General features: G+C 45.9%; 1 protein-coding gene and 1 long non-coding RNA gene across 2 annotated transcripts; one reads left to right on the top strand and one right to left on the bottom strand.

Moving 5' to 3' along the window:
* Positions 1-11102: 11102 nt before the first annotated feature.
* LOC146758532 (uncharacterized) lies at positions 11103-14249 on the bottom strand. The gene is made up of 3 exons (XR_014934012.1): positions 13836-14249; positions 12283-12357; positions 11103-11371 (listed from the first exon to the last, which is right to left on the bottom strand). It is a non-coding gene; the product is annotated as an uncharacterized LOC146758532 (long non-coding RNA).
* A 43-nt stretch (positions 14250-14292) lies between these two features.
* LOC146758531 (inositol 1,4,5-trisphosphate receptor-interacting protein-like 1) lies at positions 14293-16080 on the top strand. The gene has a single exon (XM_085514870.1). The coding sequence runs from the start codon at positions 14293-14295 to the stop codon at positions 16060-16062; it is 1770 nt and encodes a 589-aa protein (XP_085370996.1). The 3' UTR covers positions 16063-16080.
* Positions 16081-17362: the final 1282 nt, after the last annotated feature.

Genomic DNA, 17362 nt, shown 5'->3' with positions numbered 1-17362 from the left:
AGCCCAGCAAAGGAAGTACCTGCTTGGGACTGATGACAAAAAGGCCAAGACAGACCTCTCCCCAACCTGCAGAGCACTGCCTGCACAGCTCTGCTGTAGGGCACAGCTCCTTGGGTCGCTCCTGCACAGTGCCATCCCCACTCACTGCTCTGCCCACTCAATGCCAGGATCACACCATGCACCACCACTGTCACAGCAGAGTCAGGCTTCAGGACTGGTTTTGTGGTGAGGAAGCACAGTGCCTCACTGTGATGATGACTCCTTGCACATATGAGTGGCATTTCCCTGTGCATTCAGTGCCTCAAGACATGGCTGTTATCCTTTCCCCGGCTCCCTGAAATGTGTTTGCTCACCTGGCTACAAGAGGTGAGTTCCTTCATGGCTCACAGCTGTTGGCTGCTGAGGGCACAGCACTGCCTCACATCTGACGTGCCTTCCCCTCAGCAGTTTGTGAGCAATAATGTGAGTGCTGTATCAGCCCAGCTGTGTGCTTGACATAAGCAATGAGATACAGGGGGGGCCATGGCTGAGGGTGCAAACTGCGTAACCTTTGTGTGTTTTCCAGAAAAAACAGCTGTCCTGTGCAAGATCTGCACATGTTGCTCACGATGCTCTGAGCTGGAACTGGGCCCTGAGCAGTGCAACGTGGGCATGCCCTGTAACCAGCTGACACTGCCCGGCTCCATGCGTGGTGTTTGTCCTGGCAGAGCTCATCTCTAAACTCTCACCAGTGCCTGGTCCTCAGCTGAGGGTGGTTCTGTTTACCCACCTACAAACTTCATCTTAAGCCCAGTCTGAGCACACATCAAGCTGCCAACAGCCCTCACATTGGCTTCGGACTGTTTATTGGACCAGGTGTGATTTTTTTCCCTTTTCTGTAGTATCCACCCAATTTTGTCTGCCCAAAGTCTTGATACTAGTGCAGATCAGGGGCACACTCTTTCCCCGTTGGAGAGGTTTTTGCCTAGATACATACATCAGGATCAGTTCTTTTTGTCCCATCGTGTGTTGTATTTTTCAGTTCTCAGAGAATTTACTATTTCTCCTGGCTTGTTTGAAATATTCAGTTTGTGCTGTTTTCCCTTCACTTGATTGTGCTCCTCTGGTGCTGCCTTTGCTCCATTATCTGTCTGATGCAGAGACACAAGGCACTGGACAGTGGTTTACACATGATCCAGAACTTCCCTCAGCCTTTGAACCCTTCACTCAAATACCCGTCTGCGTTTGTCAGACACCTCCATCGCACCACTCACAGGTGCAGTAATAACAGTCTGGATCCTTTCAAGTATCAAAACTGACTCCCACTGGAAATCAGTCATCAGACAGACAAGAGACAGGCAGGATAGCAGAGAGCTGCCTGCCAACATTTTTTTCTATAAAAGCTCATGGAAGCAGGCAAAATATAAATGACTTGTCAAAGACAGCTTAAGGAGAGATACTGAGAATATAATTATGGCCACACAAATTGCAAAGATTGCTGCTGTGTGCTCAGAGAAGGATGAGTGTGAGGTACATGCTGGGGGTCAGAGCTCTGCTTTGCTCCCATGTCATGCCCACAGTACTATCTTTTCATTTATACATGAATGACTGAAGTCTTTCCTTATTAATATTTTAATTAACATTTATTATATATATATATATTTTAATCATCTTTTTCTCCCAATCTTAGGCTATCTTCATAAGATGTTTAACTACCTATTTCCTTTCCTGTCACTTGCATGAAGAGAGGAAAAAACACGTGGGGATGTCCTCAGAACAGCCACTGCTGGAAAACAGGGCACTGACTTTTCCTCAAAGTACTCCTACACTGGTGACTTCTGCCACCACTAAGTTCTCTGTTGGGAAGCTTAGTGCACTTTGTCCTGTCTTGCTGCAGCGCCTCCAATCTCTTATAGCCATCTCTTGCCTGAGGGACTCAGATCTCTTCCCTTGGCTCTAAATGAGAAACACCAGGAAACAAGCCCTCCTCTGGGGCAGGCCAGGTGAGAGCCAGTGGGTGCCTCCCTGCTGCTAAGTAGTTCAGGACATTGTTCTCCCAGCACAGACCTCCAAACAGTGATAACGTGTGGAAGATAAGGCTGAAGGACTTTGTCAAGGCAAGCTTGGATTACTACATTTTTTCTGAGGGGGAAATAAACCACCACCACCACCACCACCACCACCAACAACAACAACAACAAAGCTCTATGACTGAGAGGACGTAAATGAGCTTCTGTCATGCTGCTGCTCCCTGAGCTGGGGTGCTGTGCAGCACTCTTACATCCATCACCATAATCATGCAACACCTGACCTCCTGCTTAGAAAAGCCACCTGATTACCAGGTGAGGCATTCCAGGTTTTATCTGTTGTAGCTCTCGCCTCCAGTTAGTACTTGTGGGTAACCTCTGCTCCTTCTTCAGGAAGGTGCAGCCAGAGCTGCCCACAGACAATAGTCATGACCCATACTCCTTGTCTCTCATCAGGGTGTCATCAGCACTCTCTATGCCTGCTTTGGAGAAGTGGTTTGCATGTACTTGATAAGAGCCCTATAATCATCCCCAGTGGTGAAACTGGCTCCAGTGGGGATGAGGCAGCTCCTGCAGGTGATGCAAATGAAAGCAATGAGAAGAAGTAAGATGGAAAGGTGTAAACATCTGCTCCAAAGTAATCCCCTCTTCTCTGCTCTCTACATTACCGATGACCCTCCTACCAACCCTGGGGTGTGTCAGCCAGACAACCACTGGTGTGGGTACATCTGGCAGCCCTGTTGCCCAGCAGAGCAGTGGGGCTTTGCTGGCACCTTCTGTTTGCAAGGCAGGAGCACAGGCTCATCCACTCTTCCCCCTTCTAATCTCTTTCACATCTGTTCTATCGTGGGCTGTGTTGCAACAAGCAGAAGCTACACTTACCTTCTCCTTATGTACCAAAACCTGCCTGTGTGCAGTCAAAAAATTTAGTGGTGTGCAAAACTGAGAAAATTGACACCAAAGCAAACAAGTGTAATCACGGAGCTTCCCTTTGCCTATCTGGCTGCAAATGTTCCAGCTGGTATGAAGCTTCAGACAGTGACGTGGGCCCAAGATTGTGGTGTTTTTCAGTTTTTCAGTGGTTTTCTTTCTTTTGTTTGGTTGCTTGGTTGTTTTTTTCTTTTTAATTATTATCTTATTAGAGACTCCATGCGTTTCAGTTCTGCCTTCTATACACTGACTTCTGCCTGGAGCAGTGTAGGTGTGCCTCATGCAGCTGACAGGGACTCCCTTACACACCTTTGTAGCTGCTCCATCAAGCAATGGGCTCCCTTACCCCATGTTGTTTGCAGTGAAGGACCTACCCTGGGCTGCTGGTGGCTTTTATTCATTTCAAACACTTTAATGACTACAGAAAGTACCAGGTAAAAATTAGGTGACTGCCACCTCCACTAAAGCAGTTTTTTGCATACAAATTAAATGTTGACAAGTGATAATGGCAGGCTTGCTTCTGGACTCAGAGCCAAAGGCAGAAGACTACTGCCTAATTGGGAAAAACAGCAGAAAATGAATTAAATAATAGGGATGAGGAAGATATTTCATTAGCTGATCACATATGCCAAGCAATTCATCTTCAACATTTGTCACTTTTCCAACATGAATTTTAAAAAGTACGGTGATTTATCAAATGTGTGAGGCTCTTCCAGAGTGAGTGGTGACTGACCACTCACAATGAGTTCATTAAAGCAGTTTCACACTAAAAAGAACAAATATTGGTGGAGATTAATTGATTTCCTGTTACCATACATTCAGTCTGAATGATGTAGCTGAGATGTTTTAGTTACATCCACTTCATCTAAGTCAAGTGCAGCCTTCAGTGTGCTATTCATTTAAGTTTTCCATTAGTAATGAGTGTTAGAATAAAGTTAAATACTATAACTGTCCAAGCTGTCGTTCCAGCTTTTCCTCAGCTTGCCCTGCATTCTTTGGCTAAGAGCAGATCTTACACCAAGCCACTCTTGCTGGAAAGTACTGAAGGTTCATTCACATTTCTCTGTCCCCTCAGCTCTGCCAATTACATTTTCTACATGCACCATGTCATCCTCATTACTTGCACTCACTGGATGATTTCTGATGGCTGAAGAATGAGAGAAAGCTCTACAGATGCTTTCCTCAGAGCACAAGACCTCTCCATCCCCAAGTATAGCAAGTCAGGAAAGGAAGGTAAGAGACCAGCATAGCTGTACTGGGACCTGCTTGTCAAACTGGAGAACAAGAAGAAAATGCACAGGCAGTAAAAACTGGGACAGGTCCTGTAGGAGGAGTATGAGGATGCTTGTGTAGGGATGTAGTCAGAAAAGCCAAGGCCCAGCTTGAACTAAACTTGATGAGAAGAACAAGAAAGTCTTCTACAGGTACCTCAATAAGAAAAGGAAAGTCCACAAGGGTGTACCACCCCCCCCCCCCCCCCCCCACCTCCCCCGCAGTAGTGAGTGACACAGGCAAGCTGGTAACAACAGGCAAGGAGAAGGCTGAGGTGCAGTGAAATGGCATGTAAATTCACGTCCAATATAGCAGTGAGCTATCTGTATGGGAGAGGAGCGTGCTCTTGCAGTGCTTCTCTATTCTCCTTGCAGCTGGATCTGAAATGTGCTGCTTGCAGCTTGCATTCACATCTGTCTGCTGTGGTTCTGTGCCTCTCTGTGTCTGCAGTTTGCACTCCTGGTAGGGATGGCCTTTGGGCTGTTCTGTTACGTTTTCATTTGAAGAGAGAAGTGAAAATGTTTAATCTCAGAGATCCAGCCCTCAGGGAGCGCGCAAAAGGGCAAGAGTTTGAGCAGCATGTCTTCCCATCCCACATAGCCATGTGCCAGTCTGAAAGAACACAGACACAGCAAGCAGTGCAGCTCCAGTGACCCTTCTGCGTGGCTGTCCCAGGGTCCTTTCTCCTTTGGTTTCTGATCCCAAGAACTTTACACAGCATGCCTGGCATGAATCTGATATCTTAAAGATTATTAGGGACCCTTCAGTCACCAGCTCAGTTCTTAACTCTGGGTTACATCATCTGTAGGGGGAAAGTTCTCCATTGTAAGCTCTGGTATCTAAAGGCCAGTTTGGAGGGGAGGCAACACAGCCTGCATCTCTGGTACAAACTAATTTTGTTTTGGATTTTAGTGTGCAGGATTGTAAATATTTTAATTGCATTAAATTTCTCCTTTAATGAACAAACAGCTATATAATTACAGGAGCATATTCACATCTCTGCTGTAATGGTTGTTTAAGCATTTTAATTCTGCACTATGTTTGCAGGGTTGGACTCCTCTCTGAGAAAGTAATTTTGGGTGCAGAACAGTTCACAAGCCCTTACCTTAGGAGTGTATTTTCCCTTTAATTTACCCAGGAATATTGTGAAAGTTTGGGTATGTGCCCAAAGCCAAGCTTTGTCTTTCTGTCCTTTGATTACCTTGTCTGCACCTCCCTAAAGCCCAGCAGCCTCTGCAGATGGTCAAAAGCAAATTTCCAGCCTTCCACAGAAGGCCTGTGGCTGTAAGTTCTCTGCTATTCCTTGGCAGATCACATTATTTGGTTTTATAAACACTGAAGTAGAAAGCACTCAGATGCTGCACTTAGCAGCGCTGGTGTCTGGCACAAGATGGGCTGTATGATTTTGTATTGACACACACACCCACTACCACTTCCACTCAATGCAACTTCCTTGTGTCTCACCAAGTAACAGCCTGTTCTTGTCCAGTAATGTCTTCATCTTCCTTTTCTCCTGCTGCCCTTCCAGCAGTGACCATTACACATAGCTTTGCCTATGAGGGTCTGCTGCATCTTCAGTCCTGCAGTGTGCTACAAACTGCACTTTGTTAAGAATGGTCTCAGGATGTGCATCCTTTCATGCCAAAATCAGTTTTATAGTTTTCTTTTGTTGTTTCTTTAAATACTACATATGATTTCTTTAGATACAATATTAGCCTAATTAATGAGTGTGAGAAGAGAAACATTTATCCAGTGCCCCTTACTACCATAACATACACCTTTCAGCAGTTTTAACATTCTTGGCACAACACATATGGAGCTGGAAGGAATCAGTGGCCTGAGAGCAACTCACATCATATTGCTCCATAGGTTTGCATATAGAGCAGTGAAACAAAAACACAGGAGCTAAAGCACTGAGGTATTTTTTTCCTGGGCTTGATAGCTTAAAAAATGAATGAATAAATCACCGCATTGTTGAATGAAATGATGCAAGTATTGTGCCATCTGGCTCAGCAAGGAAGTTACTCACAACAACTGTTTTAAAGTGAAAATTGCAGTGACTGTCCACAAGCAGTAGCAGTAGACAGTTTCAGAAACAGTTTGTATCTTTAGTTATAAAAAAGATGTTAGCCCTTCATCCTACTGAAAATGTCAGACATGTATGTGTTGAATTTCTTGTTCTGTGAATCTAATGTGACCTACCAGGCTGTCACGGACTGAAGCTTGTACAGATGGAATCCCTTGCTGTCAGGCCCAGTTATTGTCAAGTCCACCAAAAAACCTTGCTGGTCATTCTCTTGTACTTCTTCCAAAACACAGGAATTCCCAGTTTCCTCAGGTCCTGCCCAAAGCACCTGGCACAGTTTAACTGCGATGGGCTTTGCCCAGTGCCAGGGGATCTTGTAGGCACGAGGAGCAGATGGATGTTGAAACTGAAAGGGACAAAGGAAATAGCCCCTGGTCTCCTGTTAGCACACTGGAGTAACCATTTATACTGTCAAATACTGCTGAGATTTAGTAAGTGCTTCAATAAGCAAATGATGGGAGGCACCTGTTAATTCTTCTTCTAAAGCAGAATTATTTTCCTTCTGACTCGGGAAACAGACATATGAGCCCGACTTTTCCCTCATAACTGTCAGTTTCATCAGATTCATTTTGGAATAACAGATCTAGCTGAAATCAGAAATAGAAAGCACCAGCCATATTTCAGACAGTGGATCCTATGTTAATTCTTTGTTGTTGCTTTGTTTTTTATTTTTGAAAAACAGAAGTTAATTTACTTATTTGGCTTTTAGATTCACAGTCGATATAACAGAAGATGGATAGGAGATTAAGTGTGGATTCCAAGGGGAGTTTTTCAGAGATTTTCATATGAGCAGTTTCTGTGGCTAATGGAGTTACTAACAGTACATTTAGGACTTGGTTAGTGTAGGCATTATAAAAAATCGAAGTGTGAAAGTTGAGCAGAGACCATAGGGCAAATGGGAATTAACTTGCTCAGGTAGACAGTTGTAAGATGAAAATTCAAGGCAGTAGCTGGATCTAAACACATTCAGGCAATGACAGAGTGCAGAGGTGAGTACGGAAATAGGGAGATGTAAATAGCTGATGGCATAAACAGTGCCAAGCTTGATTATTAGTTGAGAAATACATGGAAGAGATGGGCTGGCAGGGAATCAATTGCCCATTCATTCCTTATGCTGATGAGCTGATTACTCAGTGGGCTTTTGTGAGAGGAATCCATCGCTCTCCACTGTGCTATGTTTTTGGGGAATCAAACTAACTGGGAACAGCTGGGACAAAGTTTGCAAGTGTTTGGTCATTGGTATAAAACAGATGAAAGTCAGTCTGTATTGCTTGTAAAGTAATTTTCCAGCTGGTGGAAGTATGAATTATGATAGGAAAGGCAAATAGGATCAGTTATAGGATTATATTTAGAATAAGAGGGATTAATGCATGTAATTTTGATGCAAAATAATGAACCAGACAAATGTGAGGAGCAAAGGGGGAATGGCAGAGGAGCAGTGAAAGCAAACCAAGATCATAGAGGGTACATACAGATGTGGCCGAGTAGATGGAAGGGAGGAAAGTAGATGAGAAATTTACTGAGGGTCATAACAAAATGAGACTTTTACAAGAGGTGGTGAAGTCCTGTGCTCCAGTTTTGGCTTCTATTGACTCCATGTGAAGATGAAGGCAGTGAAATGTCTCTGATAGGCACAGCAGGTCTCCCATTGGCATGAGGGGTTCCCTTGTTGTGAGGGAAAGGTTTGCGATCAAAGAGTTTGCCTGCCTGAATTCTTTTGAACTCATCTGTTGCCTGTAGCCTTGCCAAATAAGGCAACACCATGGTTAGCCTGTGCAGGCAGTTCTACCCCACTGTCAGAAGCTTCATATGAATGAGATCAGAGACAAAAATTTCAGAAGGTCTTCTCACAACAAAGTGGGAACCCTAAACAGAGCCTGTAACACTGGGGAGGCAAGAATTCTGGCTCATGTGAGGGCTGAGCCCCATAATTTGCCAGACTGGACATACTGTAACTCTAAACCCATTTCCAGATTAATTACACAAAATCTGCAAACCACTGTAAAATCATTTTCATCTGCAGAAAATATATTATGGTATTTCCTCTTCTTCTCAGATTCAGTGAAAGCAAATTTTCACATTCTCCTCTGAACAGACATTGCCAGGAAAACACTTTTGAATGTGATGTGTGTTATTCTCCCATAATTCAATCCTGTACTCTGAATGCCACAAGTGTCTCTGTTATTTTGTCTTTCATTAGGCTGCGAACTCAGATCAGGAACAGTGTCTCCCCATGCACTTGCAAAGTACCAGGAAAACCAATGACTGTGTGCTGTGAATGATGAATGTGAAGCTCACTTGACCGCAGACAGTGTAGGCCAAGGGCAGTTCTAAAAAACAACTGCCTGATGAAATACTTGTGTTTCTTTGTGACGCTGAGTTCAAAATGCTGTATAAGAACCAACAGCTTGAAAGAAAATAAATATTTCTATTCTTCATTTGCTTCAGGTTTAGGAGAGGGTGACCGAAGACTTCAATTAGGGTTACATCTATTCCAGAGTGAAGAACGAGCAAAGCAAATAAGCAGGCAGGCCTGGGAACAGACTTCTCAGAATGATGCAAAGATGATACACAAAAAACTTACAGGAACAATGTGTCCTAAGACACCTTCTATTTCTATGAATGTAGATCAAGTATAATAATGTGAGATTTTTAAATGAGTTAGTCTGATGGAGACCTTTATATTGCACATCTTTACTTCCATATTCCTTGCTCTCGGATTTCTGGTTATATACTACTGGTTAAATGCTGCTAGCATTCTTCTTCTTGATATTTCTCTGGCTTGAATAACTTCTGCCATTACAGAATCAGTCTTGTCTGGAATAGAGGAGTCCTATTTCTATGATTTCACTATGTGTCTTTATGAAAGAAACATGTACCAGTCTTCAATTTGTTTTTGTTTCAATCTATATAGGACTTTCAGGACCCATTCCCAGATACAAATATTTGAGATTTTCAGTTCTGAATATCCTGTCTCAAAATACCCTGCAATATTAACTTAAAATTCCGTGCTTCAGTAGGAAGCCTCATAAATACCTGAATTAACTGAATACTTATAGAAAGCTGATACATGCAAAACTCATCCTATGAATTACACAAATGTTACCTAAAAGTGATCCTCACATGGTGCTTTCCCAGATTTTTACATGTATGTTACCAGTGCATCCAATGATGTGATTTACGTTGGAATGGTTTTATTGGTCAGTTTTTGCAACTTTGGTCTTTTTTCTTGATCAAAGAATTTCCATTCTTCTCCACTAGAAAACAGACACATGAAGACTGCTTCAGTGTCCTAAAGATGTATTGAATCGAGCTAACACAGTATTTTCTGGGTAAACTAAGCACGTGAAAAGTGATCTTGCTTTTTTATTTAAAATTAGACAAATGCTCATGAGCTCTGGGTCTGCTTCCAAGTTGAAGAGAAATAGTTTTATTGATTTTAATGCTCTCGATAAATTAGGAACGTGCTGAGAAAAATGCTCCACTCCCATGAGTTTGGAATTTATTTTCAAACTGAAGGGAATGTTTGCTGTGTTTACTGTGGTATTCAGGCACTGGGTTCCTTTCATCTTTCTCAAGATGCAGCTATATACAACTAGAGGATGCAAAGACAGTGAAGCATTTGTTGCTTTGTTTGTTTTGTTTTTGCATATACTGAAGGTTTTATTTCATCACCCACTTTCATGGAAGAATAATTCAGAATTAGTTCAAAGTAAAGGAGGCCTGAACTCCTTCCTTCCTCTAGCTCAGCAGAAACCAACATTTTTGGAAGATTTGCAGAGGAAGGAGCGCAATGAAAAATGATCCCACTGAGTCTGGAGTCCAACCTGTCATTGATGCAATCCACACAAAAAATCAAAGCCAACCTTCCACAGACATTCTTTGACTGAGATGAGCACCACATGCAGATTGAGGAGCAGACCTCGGTGATTACATTGCTCTGGTTGTGATAAAAGAAGGCAGCACTGGGAGGGATTCCCTCTGCTGGTCCTGGGGGGCCACAGTGATTCTTAGAAGGTCATCCTGCCTCTCTGGTCTGGGCTTGAGAGTGAAGGAGAGCAGTGTTGTGTAGATGAGCAAATCTATCTCATTTACCATTTCATGTTTTGAGAATGAATGAAAACAACTGAAAATCTGTCTCCACAACATTCTCATATAAATTATTTATATCAGGATTGTTTTCAGCCCATAGAGACTGCAAAGCAGTAAAGGTTCATCCGATCCCACAGGGATGGGCTGGCTGCTCTGATGGGGCACTGCCTGGGCTCAGCTCCATGCTCCCCCAGCAGCCCGTGCAGGCAGGCAGCAGCCAGTGCCTGCAGTCCATGCAGCCCCAGCACAGCACAGCCGGCGCACAGAAGGCTCAGCAGGTGCCGTTTCCCCCTCCTCCTCCTCCCAGCTCAGCACCCCGCAGTTGTCTCCACCAACTCTCCCGTGCAGCGTTAATGTGAGGGAAAACTGTGGCATCACCATGGTGCAACTCTGACTTCCCCTCATCCCTGATCAGTTCTCAGACAGGTGTCAAAAGAAACATGATTTCAGGAAAAAAGGGCATTAAGATGTCAGTATTGAGACAAACTCAACTTAGACTGTGAGCACATCTGTATATTCTTGATTATCTTTTTAAGAAAACTAAAAGAAATATTCCTGAGTGCTCCACTGGAAATAGTCAGCAAATAAGATTCAGTGTTCATGGAAGAAACCTCTATTATCTCTGAAACAAGTTAGCATAGCACGGGCAGTCAGCAGCCAGTGCTGCATTTACACACTTAGAATGAGAAAAGGAAAACCTGAAATTTCACACAGCATTGAAAAGAAAACTATTTTTGATATCTTAAGGCAGATGCTGGGTCGTGGTCTGATGTGTTGTGGTTCAGAAATAAAATAGGTCTTTAAAAGGAACAACAGCTCTCTTTTCTCTGGAGGAGAAGTTCAGTGAATCCTTTCAATTTCCAAAGGCGTAGAGGTCAGACTGCCCCGTGCCCTCACTGTGTGCTTTCTGCATGAGGCTGAGATGACTTGTGTGATCTCATAGGCATGGGCTGCTTTAAAGACTGCTTTATGCAGTACATTCTGCCTGGAAAAGCAAACTTACTTTTAGTATTCCTTCACACATGATTTTGCACAGACGGCTTCCCAGGGAGTTGAACTCAGCCTGCACTGTGAATGGTTTGAAAAATGTCTATTATTTAAAAGTTTCATTGTTAGAACTAAACCCGAACTGTTAAGAAGGAGCCTCAGCCACAACCAAGAACAAGTTCAAACTCAACAAAAAGAATTGCTGGCCATCTCTCCCGTTCTTGTCTTTTAAAGCTACAATAACAACAGAAAAGCAATAAAACACTTTCCAAGCTTGGGAGCACTTTAGCATCAGTCTTGCTGACAGGAGCACCTTCCTCAATTATATTTTCATCATCAGAGAAACTATGAGCCCACTGTAACTGGATAAAAGCCCTTCAAAATGAGAGCTTCCTTCAGTGTCTCACTCCCAAACAGAGGTGCTTCCACGTGGCAGCCTCCAGACCTCACAGTTTATAACAACACAATGACACTTAATGACATTTCTCATCGCATTTCTGTCTCACATGGGGAGTGCACCACTGGAGGGGATGCACTAGGCCATGTGTGAACTGACTGGAGAAGAACTGGAAATACGTCATCACTGTTTTGTTTAGAAAAGTACTTCTGACAAAAAATCACAGGTTTTTTGTGACTTCATAGAAAGATTTATTTCAAAAATATGAAGTAAGACCTGCATAAAAACTTGAACAAGATAAGCATGATTTTCAGGTTAGTGAAAATCAAGCACATTAATAGACAGCTCCTGGTTTCTGCATACAGAGCTGATTTTCTCTCCGTTGTCTCACTTGAGGGAAATTGAGCAATAAATGATGGGAACCAGTGGAGAGCATCCTCCTTCCAGGGCTGCAAACTACATTTGTCTCAGTTGTGCACACAGTCTGCATTCACACTGTGGTGAGTGCTCACCTGTGAGTGTGCAGTTCAAGTGCTTGTCCGGATTTATTTCTTGGTTGTTAATGAGTATTCAGTTTAGTTGTTTACCTGAAATGCAAAAAGTAGAGATTGGAAGTTTATTGTCATGTGCAAAATTATTGAGGGTGCACTGGATAGATGCATAATGCAAGGGGCTTTGACTGGTTTGCCTACAGAGGAACCCACATTGGTGATTCTCTGAGCAGCAGCAGCAAAGCCTCACATGTGGAGGCTGACCAGATTGCAGAAGGGGAACAGGATACAAACAGTTTGAGGAGCTGCTTCACTGACATTTCCAACACTGTTTTGGTAAAGGCCTTCGCTAAGCACAGTGACCTGAGATAAGCACAGAGTCAAGTTTAACATGCCTGAGAGGAGGATCTGGAGAGGAGGATGTCAGAAGTGCTCCAGTGTTACCATGATGACTGGCTTCCCACTTGCCCCCCATTGTAGTTGCACTGCTTGGCACTGGAAGGCACCAGCCTGGAGCTCCGGCTGCAAGGCTCCGCCAAATGCAGGAAACAACAGACACCCAGAGACTGGTGAAGTACAGAAATCTGAATGCTGAATTCGGATTCAGGAAAGATTAGGTCCTGTTTCACTGGGTTACACAGCTTCTGTTGGTTAATAATATTTATTGATATCCTTGTTACCGGAAACAGAGAAGAAGAGCGATTATCTTCTGTGGAGAAACCTACACTAGGGAACCTGCTGTAGCAGGGGATTTGGTCTAGGGGATCTCGTGAGGTTCAAATGACTTCCAACCCTGTTGATCTGGGATCTCCCCTGGCTTCAGGAGGTGACTCTGGCCTTACCTCCCAGAAGTCAATACAGCCATGGCTGGGAGCCTTGTGCTGCAGGCAGCAAGGTATGCAGGTGAAGCACAGCTGGTCTGACAGCTGCCATCACGCTCCTGTCCTACAGGGCTGTCTCCTTACCTACCAGACCACTCTGTGCCTGCAGGGCTGCCTTGGTTCAACACCCACAGGCTCCCAGCCAAGCCTTTCTCTGTTGGCCTTTGAGAAATATTCCTGCCTCGTGCACATGTGATTTTGCAACATGGGGTAGACAGCAGTTGCTCCTGCTGTTTTCTCTACAGCATAAGCTCACCCAAAGGAGCCAGAGCCCATGCAGCTGAAGAGGCTGCTGCACATGTGGGCATCCTAATCATCATTGTTAGAGCCCCTTTGAGCTGCTTGGATCGAGCCATCTGGCCTTTTGCTCAGAGGACGTTCAGACCACCGGTGGCTGAGGGAGCAATCAGCAAAGGGCTGTGTGATGTCAGGTGCTGAGACTTTGACATGACCGGCACTGATCTTCAGCTTTGTTCCCTCTGTGGCATTTCAGCACTAAAATGAGTTTCTGCATATGCTGCAAATTCTTATGTTTCCTCAGGAGCAGTAGTTTTGATTTTCCTTTTCTGTCCAAATGATTTTCCAGGGACAGTGTGTTTGGAACATAACCTGTGGGGTGGCACATGAGGAGCACAGCATCCATGGGAAATACCACCCCATTTTATTTTAAAGAAAGGCCCGGGCAGCTCCCACCTGCTTAGTAAAGAGCGTCCCCAGGAGCTCTGTCCAGAGATATGCCTCCAAATTGAGGCAGTGCCGTGGCTCAGTGGCCATGTGCCCACCCTGGGCAGCTGAGAAGGGTGGAGTCGGGCAGCCCATTTGTGACATCAGCAGGAATGCATTGCATCACAATGCAGGGGATGGGTTTAGGGCCACAGGCAGGCAGCGCTGCTGCATTTTTGACCTGGGCCAATGGTGAGTGCAGCAGCAGGGGAAGGTCGGGCTGGACGAGGGATGTGGTGCAAACACTGGCCCCTGTGGGAGCACCACGGGCAGTGCTTGGAACTGTCCCTGCCAGCGCTGGCCTCGGTCCCTGCTGCCACCCAGCTCCCTCGTACCCACTGCTCCTACCTGAGCACAGGGCCATGCGGCTCCTGGCCCCGCTCCCTCCCAGCCCCACTGAGCCCCTCTCTCCCATCTCTTGCAGATCATGGCTTTGGTGTTTGTTCTCGCATTGTTGGTGCGGGCGCTAAGTGTCAGTGTCAATACTGATGTGCTCATGCTCGAGAACGTGCAGCGGCGCGAGGTTGATCTGCAAAAGCACATGATACCTCCGCAGCACGAGATTGAGCAGAGGAATGAGCAGCAGAGCTGGGTGGACATGTCATCTCTGCTCTTTGCTCTGCTGCAGCACTGGAAGATCTGTTTCAGTATGGGACTGATTCTGTTGCTCTTTTGGAACATGGTGCAGTCCCTAAAAATGAAAAAGCGTGATGAAAGCAGCAGTGAAAATGACAGCTCCAGTGGCAAGGAGGAGGCATCGGGAGTGAAGGAAGAGGAAGAGGAAGAGGTGGAAAAGGAGGAACAGGAGGAACATCAGGAGGAACAGGTGGAACAGCAGGTGCAGGAGGAAGAGGAACAGGTGGAACAGGAGGAACAGCAGGTGCAGGAGGAACAGGAACGGGTGCAGGAGGAACAGGTGGAACAGGAGGAACAGCAGGTGCAGGAGGAGCAGGTGGAACAGGGCGGACAGCAGGAGCAGGTAGAACAGCAGGAGCAGGTGGAATTGGTGGAAAAGGAGGAACAGGAAGAAGAGGAGGATGACGAGGAAGAAGACTTCAAAGATTCAGCACTGACAAAATTTCTCACAAGGCGTGCCCTGGAAAAGGTGGAAGGAAGGGCCACCAGGTGCCCTATAGTGGAGGAGCTGATGAACGAGCTCGTGCAGACCTTCAGATTCATCTGGTCCAACAGCTTCTTCCCGGTGCTGCAGCCCGCCATTGGGGTGGGCAGTGCCTTTGAAGGCTGGAGTCCCCGGGAGTGGGACAATGTGTACTGCCTGCTCGTGCCCATAGAGCCTCCCCCCGGGCACACCTTCCTCCTGGAGCTGGGAGATGAAGGGCACGGGCTGGCAAGGAACTCCCGCGTCCGCGTGGAGCTTCAGTGCATGTGCCAAAGGGAGAAGCAGCTGGGGAATGTGCTGTGCTTCCTCCACCACCATGAGGAAGAGCTGAGCCAAAATCAGGACCCCAGCCTGCTACAGACTCTCTGCACTGACTCCTACCTGGATGTGGAGAGAACTGTCACCTGGTTCACCGTACAGGTGGCAGCAATCTGGAAGACCACCCACCACGCGCACGCCTACAGCCTGAAGGTGCTGCCTTCCAGACGCTCCTGCAAGCTCCAGCTGACAGAAGCCTACAGCGGGGAAAAAGTCCTCGTCGAGCTGCTGTTCGGGGTGCAGCAAGAATACTCGGACATCTACCTGACCAGCCAGAACACAGACGCCGGCTTTACGCCCAGCACAACATGGCCACAGAGCTGCGCTGTGGCAGAAAAGAAGTTCTTCCAGCACACGGCCAGGAGTACCGGACAGGACAGCTCCCACCTGCACTGCCTGACGTTGCTTGCCAGCATCTTAGTGGGCATGGGCTTTTCCACCTATGTCATCAAGACTCTTGTCCTCCACACTTTGGCCATCATCCCTTTGAAGAAGTGGCGCAGGAAGTATTTCCTGAATCGGATGGAGAATCTCCTGCGGTACCTGCGCTTCTGCCTGGATGAGAAATGCCTGAACCACTTCTTCCTTGGCAGCAAGTCGGTGCACAGCACGATTGTCCTGCCGCAGTCCTTCCGATCCGCCAAGCCGCTCAACCTCTTCCAGCACCTGGAGGAGGACCCGGACGCCCACTCCATAGCGCTGCGTGAGTTCAGGGAGCTGAGAGATCGCTACATCAGACTGCTGCTGTTCGGACGCTGAGAGAGACCTTTGTCCGAACCCTTCTCTTGTTTTGGCTGCAAGCTCACATCCTGTGAGCAATAAGACTCTGAGACCTATTTAGGAGGCCAGAGGTGGCTGTTTCCTTGTGGCAGTCAGTGTCACGTTGGAGAGAGCTTACCAGTGGAAGATCCGGCCTGTGACCAAATGACTCCATCTTGGTATGGGAGATCTGGGGATGGAACCATTGTATCTTGTGAAGGCAAGATGCAAACAGATGCTTCCCTGCTCCCTCTGACGACCATCTCTACTGAAGATCAACATCTGAACTACGAGTCATGCTGGAAACCCAGTGGTGACTAATTCTCTCTTGCTTTCTACAAAGACTCTTTGCTTTTATTTCCTATCTCTTTTCTATCACCCGACTTCCCTTCCCCATTTCCCTAAACAACAACAACTTTTAATAAACTCTTATAAACTATATATCCTGTTGTGTCTCAATCTCGCCGTCGTGTGTACGTATATTGAAAGAATATAGAGGCCACTAAGATGGTCAGGGTGCTGGAGCAGCTCTCCTGTGAGAAATGGTTGAGGGAACTGGGCTTGTTTAGCTTAGAGAAGGCTCTGGGGAGATCTCGTTGTGGCCTTGCAGTACTTGAAGGGAGCGTATACAGAGGAGGAATTGCTGTGTCACGGTGTTATCTAGATCAATCTATGTCTGTGACGGGGAGGGGCAGTAGGCTCCTGTTCCCCCTGGCTCCCAGCGTATAGGAAGGGAAAATAAGAAAGGGGTAGGGAGATGGGAGCTGGACTCAAGGAAACAAACAGAGAAGTGGCAACGATCTAAGGAGGAAAACTTATTATTTTACTAATTACAATCTAATGGAAATTGAGGCTAATAAGCCAAGTAAAATAAAAGGGAAAGAGAGAGAGAGGTTTTCCGAAGACCGAGAAGCCTACTTTGAAACTGAAGGTGCCACGGCTTGGAAGCACACCCAGACTCGCTACCAGGCAGTTTGAGAGAGAGACAGCATCACTTCCGTGATGTGTTTCCCTCTCTGACTGTGAGACCCTCTGGGACATGTACTTGTTCTCTGTGCTCTATATGATGTTATGATGTGGAATACCAATAGAAAAATGTACAAAACCATGACATTGTGAGGGTGGGCAGTGATAGGACAAGGGGGAATGGCTTTAAATTCAGACAGGGAAAGTTTAGGTTGGATCTTAGCAGGAAGTTTTTCACTCAGAGGCTGGTGACGCACTGGAACGGGTTGCCCAAGGAGGCTGTGGATGCCCCATCCCTGCAGGCATTCAAGGCCAGGCTGGATGTGGCTCTGGG

This window comes from Coturnix japonica, chromosome 13 (genome assembly GCF_054131305.1).
Source record: "Coturnix japonica strain WE chromosome 13, WE-NBRP24, whole genome shotgun sequence".
Classification (NCBI taxonomy): domain Eukaryota; kingdom Metazoa; phylum Chordata; class Aves; order Galliformes; family Phasianidae; genus Coturnix; species Coturnix japonica.
This window is presented reverse-complemented; position numbering and strand designations above follow the sequence as displayed.

Excerpts from the sequence above, each read along its gene's own strand:
- LOC146758531 (XM_085514870.1), top strand. The coding sequence starts at position 14,293 with ATGGCTTTGGTGTTTGTTCTCGCATTGTTGGTGCGGGCGCTAAGTGTC.